Source organism: Cololabis saira, chromosome 12 (genome assembly GCF_033807715.1).
Source record: "Cololabis saira isolate AMF1-May2022 chromosome 12, fColSai1.1, whole genome shotgun sequence".
NCBI classification, from domain to species: domain Eukaryota; kingdom Metazoa; phylum Chordata; class Actinopteri; order Beloniformes; family Belonidae; genus Cololabis; species Cololabis saira.
The window spans coordinates 27,796,766-27,805,789 of NC_084598.1; the positions used below are offsets into that span (position 1 = coordinate 27,796,766).

Below are 9,024 nucleotides of genomic sequence, written 5' to 3' on the forward strand. Positions count from 1 at the left end.
TGACCCCGACTCCTCCTTCCATAGTGACTTCTCCCAGGGGACGTGATTGCGCAGGTCGCAAAGGGACATGATCCAGCCCTCTATAGGAATCTCTTTCATCACTGGAGAGGGGGATTCCCGCCTGATTCGTTTTCATATAATTGTATATAATCCATATCTGCAAAATGCTGCAGGTTTAACCTGAAAATTCAAGTTTGAATATACTGACGCAACCCGGTAGGTTGCAACCTGGGTGCACTTATTTCAGCCTGTTGTTTTTAACTTTAGGGCTGAAGTTGTCAGCTTTTGTTGGACAGCCTTGCACCAATGCGTTCAAACGTCTCAAATTCTTTTGGTTTATTCAGTTTAACATAGTGAAAACAGTGTCAAAGTGGGTTTTCTCTCTGTTCATATTCACCCGTGCGTCTGCAGAGCAGACGCAGCAGCTTTAACCTAATTTGCAAAGCGATTATTTCAACGTGCAGCCATGAAAATATACCGCTGGACCCAAGCCCCCGTCGATCCCTCATGTTTACACCGGACCAGGCGCCCTTCTTGGCGTCCACGTGTGTGTTTGCTCGCCTCCTCACCTCCGCAGAGCGGCTGCACGACCCGGCCTGCCAGCGGGGATTTACTGACTGGCGCGGTGCCCGGCCGCAGGCAGACTAGTTCGCTCGGTTCTCACGACCTCAGCTCCACAAAGGCATCTCTGAACTATTAACTCAGACACGAAGGCAGGAGGAACAACCGCAGAACCCACACACGGTGCCAACTGGTGTTTCAGTATGCGTCTTCGCAAAAGGAAGCTGCTGAAGCATCACTGGCAGGGGAGTTTCGGTATGCCATTTACTGGCGGTGTCATCTGCAGGGCACTGGCACATCGGAGGGTAAAAGTGAGAACGCAAATACACGAATCAACAAGTCGCCTCAACTGTAAAGGAGAAATCGATACCGAGAGACGTCCGAATTATCAGTGAAAAACAGTCATCACAAATCACGTATGCGCATGGAACCTCGTCGACATAGGCTACACTTCCAAGCTTTCATTATATTCGTTCGTTTAAAATAAAAATAAAACAATTCCCCCACAATATTTTAGCAGAACCTCTTAAATCTGTAGAAGCTGCATTAATGTCTGAAAACAGATCAATATGGATCGTTACTCTGTATATATGCGTGTATATAGGCCTAAGTTTAGCCTAAATATTTTGAACTGTGCAAATCAGAGAGAATATTTATGTTTAAAACTATGTGATGGTGGTCTGAACTAGTAACAAGTTTAAAAAGAAAAAAAAAATCTTGGCCTGTAACAGGCAAACGCACCCCAGGCGCGCCGGTGGGGTATCAAATGTTCCGGGGTTTTGACCGGCGGTCACCAGGCGGTAACCTGAGCCCGAGAGCAGGGGCCTGCACACCGCAAGTGGCTGACACACGGCCAGCATGCCCGACACCGAAACACTGCTCTCTGCTCCGGGGAGGAAAGGTTTACCCGCAGAGATAAACAGAAAAAAAGAAAGAAAAAAGAGGCCTTCAATGCACGTAATCATGCCATAACGAGAAAGACGTGGGGCCACAAACTTCATTTCACTGCATTCTGTGTGGGTGCCAGAGTTCTGTAGGTGATAATCATCTTTCAAATTTTCCATGACCTGCAACAGGTTCATTAGTACCGATGCTCTCGCTCTAACCCTGGAAGAAACGTCGAAGTTCCCTCGTTTTCTCCTTTATTGAGGTGAAGGCCCACTGGGAGTGGAATTGAACAATTGCTGCACAAAAGAAAGCGAGGATCCTTCCATATTCTCCTTTCACTGAGGCAATCTGTTAGCGACATTAACCCCTGAGCGCATTTCCCAGGCTCATGAATAGGGTTTAAGACTTCTTAAAGCTCCCGCTGCATACAGGATGAGACCCCTTTCAAACTTTTAATTACCTTTATAGCAATAGGAAAATACACCCCCATTGTCCAAAGGGCCATTCTCCAAAAGGCCAGATGTAAGAAGCTCCCGCCAAACTGGTGACAAGGTGGCCACTTGAAACATACACATTACCTTAACGTGGGAATATGATCAATAGCACCTTCGGTTTTATTCTCTTGCTCATCATGACTACATAGCATATAGGGCATAAAAATGAATAAATTAAAAAAAACAACTAAAAAAAGTAAAGCAGAAAAAAAGCTGTCGAAAAGCCAAGAATTTCAGAAATATCTTTTATTCAAGAAAGGGTTACCACCCAACTTCAGTTTTTCTTTTCAACACAAAACAATACAGAATATAAAACACAGCTTTGGTATGACAATCAATAACGCCTCTGTACAAAACTAAACCTTTTCATAAAAAGTACTTCATAACAAAAGTTTTTGATGTTAATCTTCTATCACCCTTAACAATGACATCCAAATGTTGGAATCAATAAATAAAGAAAAAAGAAAAGAAAAATCACATAAGCCATTAAAGGCAACGCTTGTTCCATACAACGAAACATGGATATCTACAGGGGGGTACTAAAGGCTGATTTATGGTTCTGCGTTACACCAACGCAGAGCATACGGCGTAGAGCTCTGCGTCGATTTAACGTAGAACCATAATTCAGGCTTGAGTGGTTAAAGTTACCATCCCATAGCAAAAGTCACAGGTCGACCCCCGCAACACCTGGTTGTGTATAGTCTGTTAAAAGTATCAACTGGAGGAGGAGGAGAAGAAATGCAAACTGTTTTTTTAAGCAAGTCTCTGGTCCTTATTGAAACTACCAGGGCCGCCACACCGGCTCGCTGCTGTCCGGGCCGGTGCTGACCCCCACCGGGCTGACCGCCTGCGAACCCCCGGAGAAGGACGTCATGCCGTGGACCGGGGACGGCGCGCCGGGCGCGGAGCTGCCGTGGACGGGGCCGGGGTTCAGCGCCACGGGCACCCCTGCGTTTGCGTAAAGTGGGATGACGGGGGCCGACGCGGAGCCGAACGCGTGGTTGGGGATCAGAAAGGCAAACTGTCCGTCAGACGCGGGCACCAGCTGGAAGCCGCCGAACACCTTCGGGGAGACGGCCTCGGCGGGGCTGAGCTTGGAGCTGATGGGGAGCGTGGAGGGCAGCTGGACGTGCAGCGGCTGCTGGCCCTGCAGGTGCGCCTGCTGGGACGGGCTCTGCTGCTGCGGGTAGTTCATGGACATGATCTGACCCATGCAGCTGGACAGGTGGTTGAGGAGCCTGGACCTCACCTCCGCGTTCACGCCCTCCGAGGTGGACAGGAAGCGGGTCACCTCGTTCATGCACTCGTTGAATCCTGCTCTGTATTTGCTCAGGACCGTTGCGTCTGCAGAGAGCGCTGCTGGGATAGAGAGAGAAACAAGACGGGATATTAATGAGGTGCGTGTGACCCTTTTTCTGCAGGGTGGAATGATTTCATCATAGCCCCCAAGCCCTACTTTTATTTCTGAAAAAAGAAGTCACGAAGAAAAAGCAGCTTACCGCTCATCTGCACCCGCTGCAGGTTCCTCAGGTGCTTCACCGTCATCTCCAGGATGTCCGCTTTTTCCAACTTGGAGTGTCTGGAGCTCTAAAGGAAACAACACCACGTTAAATCAACATTCAGAGATTTCTGATATCACATCATACTTGTTAAGAGTAAAAACGAGAAAAACATTTGTCTCAACTTACATCTTTTTTAAGTGCGTCCAGGATGAGAGTCTTGAGCTGCCCAAGGCTTTCGTTAATTCTCGCTCTCCTGCGTTTTTCCATGATGGGTTTGGACGACTGCAAAAATAAATAAATGACATTCATGAATAATTTGTTGACACATAATTGGATGTCGTTTCGCTCGCTTGTAAATGAAAAAACAAACTTTCATAAAGCCTCAAACTAAACTCCGAACATATAGAAATCCTTACTTTTCTATGCTCGCTGGCGTTTTTCGGTTTGTCCGGCGTGTGTGATCCATTTGCGGGGGCCCCGGCGATGGGAGACGCCGTCTGCTTTTCCATAGTGTCAGCTGGCATTTTTTGATTGAAACCAGGTGAAAACAAGATGTAAAGAAGTAAATCCTCTTTGGGGAAACCAAAACAATTGAACGGAGAGAGAGAGAGAGATAAAAAAAACAGCAATCTCTTGAGTGCCACTGCAGAACAGAACCGTGTCCCACGGTGCAGTTTGCGTGGTGCCGCTTGTTATCACTGAGCTGACATCTGAGATGGCGTGCGTGCCTGCGTGCGGTGCGACGTGCACACAGCTACTTTCCACTTGTGCTGCCGACACACGCCGCTGCGGTACTTATAGACGGCTCGCGTGCTCCCACTTCGTGTGAAACCCTCTCTGCATTCTTTCCCACACTCGCTTCAGCCAATGGCGGCGAGGACTCACCCATCGGGCGCGGGGCGGACCGCTGATTGGACAACACCCCCGCGGGCCGTCAGTCACGCGCTGCTCAATCAGCCCTGCAGGGACAAACAACAAAGCGGAGTGCGCGGCAGCGGTCGGCCAGAGGGCTGATAAGGGAGGGAGGGGGGGACTGAGTGTTTGCTCCTGAAGCCTGATTTATGGTTCCGCGTTAAATCGACGCACGCAGCCTACGGCGTAGGGTACGCGGCGAGGCGCACCATACGGTGCGCCTCGCCGCGTACCCTACGCCGTAGGCTCTGCGTTGGTGTAACGCGGAACCATAAATCATCAGCCTTAACTTTCCTCCTTGCTCGCCAAAAATGTCATAGACGTGCGTGCTTTTGTACAGAAAGAATGCTAATTTTATTTATTTTTTACACAAAAGTGAGTCGTCAAACTTTGCAAATATGCGTGGAGTCTAAAAAAAACAACAACACCAGAGCATTAATTACACTATCATATGACTGCGTACCAGAATCAGAATCAGCTTTATTGGCCAAGTTTGAACATTGCCCAACAAGGATGAGGTGGACATGGCAATGACGGCTCTAAATAAAATAAAATAAAATAAAATAAAATAAAATAAAATAAAATAAAATAAAATAAAATAGAGACAGAAATAAAGTTTTGGCACATATATATATATATATATATATATATATATATATATATATATATATATATATATATATATATATATATATATATATATATAAAATTACTGAAAGGTGCAGCAGTATGATGTAGACATGGTAATGATGGCTTTCTCATCGACACTAAATACTGACTGACGTCGATAGGTGTATTTTCTTCCTCCTCGGGCAAGAAAAACAAATACAGTCTTATTAATCTATTTTGAGACAGACCTTGCGCCTCCACGGAAAAGACGTCTGTAATGGCACGCGAGGCGGTCCGCAGCCGCGCGCACGCAGCCAATGGCGTGTGGACACTTTATGCAAATATCGCAGCGCTGCTCTCTGATTGGCTGCGCGGGCAGATCCGTGTCAATCATCCCCAGAGCGGGAGCCTTCCAAGGGACTGAGGAGGAGGAGGAGGAGGAAGAGGGGCGTCGGAGGGGCGCGTTAAACCTAAATTATGGTTCCGCATTAAATCGACGCAGAGCTTACGGCGTAGGGTACGCGGCGACGCACACCCTACGCCATAGGCTTTGCGTTGGTTTAACGCAGAACCATAAATCAGCCTTCAGTCCGCGTGCCATCGGCGCACACTCTTCTCCGGTCTGCGCCGAGCACGTGCCAAAACTTGAAGATTATAGTTTGCAGACCGAGGCGTGTTTAAAAGCCAATAATCTGGAAATATACGTTTAAATAGATATGAATAGACTCGATCTTTTGAATACGAAGCCGTTATGCGTCAAACTGAAACCATATTATTGTGGAGATTTTTTGCAAAGCTGCGTTTAATGAATTGCGCAATTTATATAGTGTAATAACACCAGCTGTTTGTGTAAGCGCGTCTCGCAGGATCTATGGTTATTGCGGTTTTTTTTTTAAGTTGAGGAAGTTGACCTTTAGATGTAGAGACTGTCAAGTCCTCAAAACACAGACTTTTATTCCAGCGCTTCGTGGACATGATCCGTTCAACTAGACTCTGTAGATGCACGAGCGAATGAAGGAGGAGGGCTCCATCTAGAGTCACATCTGTAAAAGTCAGCCCGTTTAATGGGAAGGCTCTCGGGACACTTAAGAAAATAATCAGCACACACAATCTGCATTTAACTTTCTATTTTTTTTTTTTGCTTGTTTTTCTTAAACTTCCCACTCCAATTTTATTTTCATTAATCAGTCCAATAACTCATCCATCCATCCATCCATCCATCCATCCATCCATCCATCCATCCATCCATCCATCCATCCATCCATCCATCATCCATCCATCCATCCATCCATCTACAATCTATACCCACTTATTCTAATTCAGGGTCATGGGGATCTAAAGGCAGGGATGCACCCTGGACAAGCTCCAAATAATCAAGTAATATTTATATTTATTTATTTTATTTATTTATTTCCTTTTTTTGGGCAAACGGGGCGTGGGGGTTGGTTATGGATTAATGCATTTTTAGATAAGTGTAGTAGGTCCATGTGGACTCAGATTAATGAAAAAGTAATCTGGAGGAAAGAGGAAAGGCTCCCTGTTTTGAGATGACCACAAGGTGGCACATCATGGCCTTGAGAAACAGAATAAAGCAATGACAATAAGTGTCTTTCACACCGTATTTTGCTAAATATAGGCATAATGGATATGTACATATTCATTATTTGTATTTAATTTATTTTAATGTATCTCCGCTTTATTTACACAGACATCTGACCATTAAATGGGAAACGATCATTTCCCAAGGAAAGAAAAAGAAAAGACAATAAGAAAGTAAGATGATAATAAAAGACTGAAGGGGGACGATGGGAAGCTTTAATCTCTTTAAATAAATGTTTTATTTATTTGTCAATAATATGAAACTAACACATTGTTAAAATTACATTTTGGCACATTCACATAGAGGCCCTGTGATGAATTGGAGATGTGTGTCTCCACTGATGACACCAGGGGTAATTCCCACCCTCCCTGCAGCCCTGCTGAGGATCAGATAGGACATGGATGATTGGAAATATGTGTACAGAGAAATAATTAATGCTTTTATACTTATGTAAAAACGTCCTTGGAATAAAAAAAAAAACACTTTCATTAAGACTTTTTGTGATTTGTTTAAACGGCATTGTCATACAATAATATAACCACTATGGATGCTTTTATTTTCATCTCAGGTGTATTTTTGTATCAGACTGCAGTTATAGCAGATCCAGAAAACAAATATAGTAGATTTAATTAATATAGAAAATATTTAAGAGAGCATCTCACATGTCAGTAACTTATTTGGCCATAAAAACAGTAAACAAGAGCGATTCTTTTAGTGACTCTGTGTGGGTTCAAGGATTACAAACTAGTACTTTTATCAGGAAAATAACAAATATTTGGGTGTTGGCATTTTTTTCATATTCAATACATAATATTTATTTTTCAATGACTGAAAATCCATCCATCATCTGTAGCAGCTTCTTCCGGTTGAGGGTCATGGATAAGATAAGATGGATCTTTATTGTCTCCCTTAGGAGAAATTTGTCTATATCATGGATATGGCCATGGAGGTGGGCTGGAGCCTGGTCCAGCTCTCTTTGGGCAGAAGGCAAGAGTACACCCTGGACACGTCACTGGTCCATTTCAGGGGCACACACTCGCACACACTTCTGTAGGAAATGTAGAATCACCAGTCACCATAACAACTGTGTTTTTGGACTGTGGAAAACCTATGTAAGCACAGGTAGAACATGAAAACTCCAGACAGAAAGGTTCTAAGCAGGAACCTTCTCGCTGAGAAGCGACAGTACTAACCACCAATCCACCGTAATACCTCAGAAAACCAACAGAAAAAATAAAAACAACAATAAAAACAAATAAAAGACGAAGAGGAAGAAATGAAAACTGAATTTCTGAACAGAATGTCTGTGATCCATAGGCAAGGACTTAAAACTCTCAGGAACACTTCTGAAAACGATACCGTCAGTTGACACAGTTCATCGTTATAATGCGATCCAGCAACAAAATAGACATATACAAACGAGATCCAGAAACACAGAGATGTTTTCTGGAGCCAAATCATTGAAGATGGATCAAGACTGTCTTGAGGAGTGATAAATCAAAACGAGAAGTTGTGGTTTGTATTCATAAACTCTCTGTCATTCTGTCCTGCAAGCTAAAGAGGAGAGGCGCCATCCAGCTTGTCATCATGTTTTCAAGCATCCAAACACCATTTATGTTAGAAGAACATGAATGTTCCACTATGTTCTCATCGAAGATTTTCCTTGTTTAAGTGTAAGACAATGAGAAACAACATTCTACACTTATTACAACAGGACTGTTCGTAGTTAAAGGATCCAGGTACAAAACTGAGATGCCTCGAGACCATACCTGCCACCCTGTTTTTGTAAAACTATGTAACTAGAAATATGAAAAAGGAGGCCTCGCAAAAATAAGCCGTTAAAGTCTCATATTCAGTAAGAAAAGAAAAACAATTCGTCTCATGAGTTCTGAAAAATGGTTATCCGTTAAATCTATTTTTCCATTAATGGTCTCTGACCATTTTTTCCCCTTCCATTGTTTTCTTATAGTGACAGGAACACGCATTTGAAGTGGATCAGATCTGTCTGAAAACACAGACACAACAACCGTTGGTCACTCCTAAACCGGGAAATTTGACTCAGTCTGAAACAACATGAGATTTGCGGGCGGGCTGCAACAATAGGAGCATTACAGAATTCTAAGGAGGCAAATATGTCTTAGTAATCTTCAAACTGATGACAAAGCCTGTGATCCTCTTTCAACTCAAAGTTGATTGCAACAAGCCAAATGTAATAAAACTTGAAGGCCCACGTCAGACCAGACTATTTGAGTATTAGTCATTGCTCAGTGTGGTTCATGCACCCCACCCCCCACCCCCCGGGTGAGCTCTGTTAGGGCATGCTGGACCCTTGTTTACCCAGGATCCTGAGTCTCAAGGGCCAGCTGTGTGTGCTTGGGTTCACATCGTTGTATTTGCTTTCGGATCGGCCCAAATGAAGCAGAGCTAATTCTAAGGAGTGCCACAGAGATTACACAAC

General features: G+C 44.1%; 1 protein-coding gene across 2 annotated transcripts; it reads right to left on the reverse strand.

The window, feature by feature from the left end:
- Positions 1–2,174: 2,174 nt before the first annotated feature.
- Positions 2,175–4,237, reverse strand: her9 (hairy-related 9). 2 transcript variants are annotated; one of them, XM_061734994.1, is made up of 4 exons: positions 3,862–4,237; positions 3,632–3,727; positions 3,443–3,530; positions 2,175–3,299 (listed from the first exon to the last, which is right to left on the reverse strand). In XM_061734994.1, exons 1-4 carry the CDS (start codon positions 3,967–3,969, stop codon positions 2,725–2,727), a joined length of 867 nt encoding a protein of 288 aa, XP_061590978.1. In that variant the 5' UTR covers positions 3,970–4,237; the 3' UTR covers positions 2,175–2,724. The 2 variants fall into 2 exon arrangements, with proteins under 2 accessions (XP_061590978.1, XP_061590977.1); XM_061734993.1 differs by having other exon boundaries at positions 2,175–3,302.
- Positions 4,238–9,024: the final 4,787 nt, after the last annotated feature.

Bases quoted from the DNA above. Each gene is read 5' to 3' on its own strand.
- her9 (XM_061734993.1), bottom strand. From the start codon at position 3,969: ATGCCAGCTGACACTATGGAAAAGCAGACGGCGTCTCCCATCGCCGGG. The intron at 3,531-3,631 runs GTAAGTTGAGAC...TGTTTCCTTTAG, and splicing joins TGGACGCACTTAAAAAAGAT to AGCTCCAGACACTCCAAGTT. The intron at 3,303-3,442 runs GTAAGCTGCTTT...TCTCTATCCCAG, and splicing joins GCAGCGGGTGCAGATGAGCG to CAGCGCTCTCTGCAGACGCA.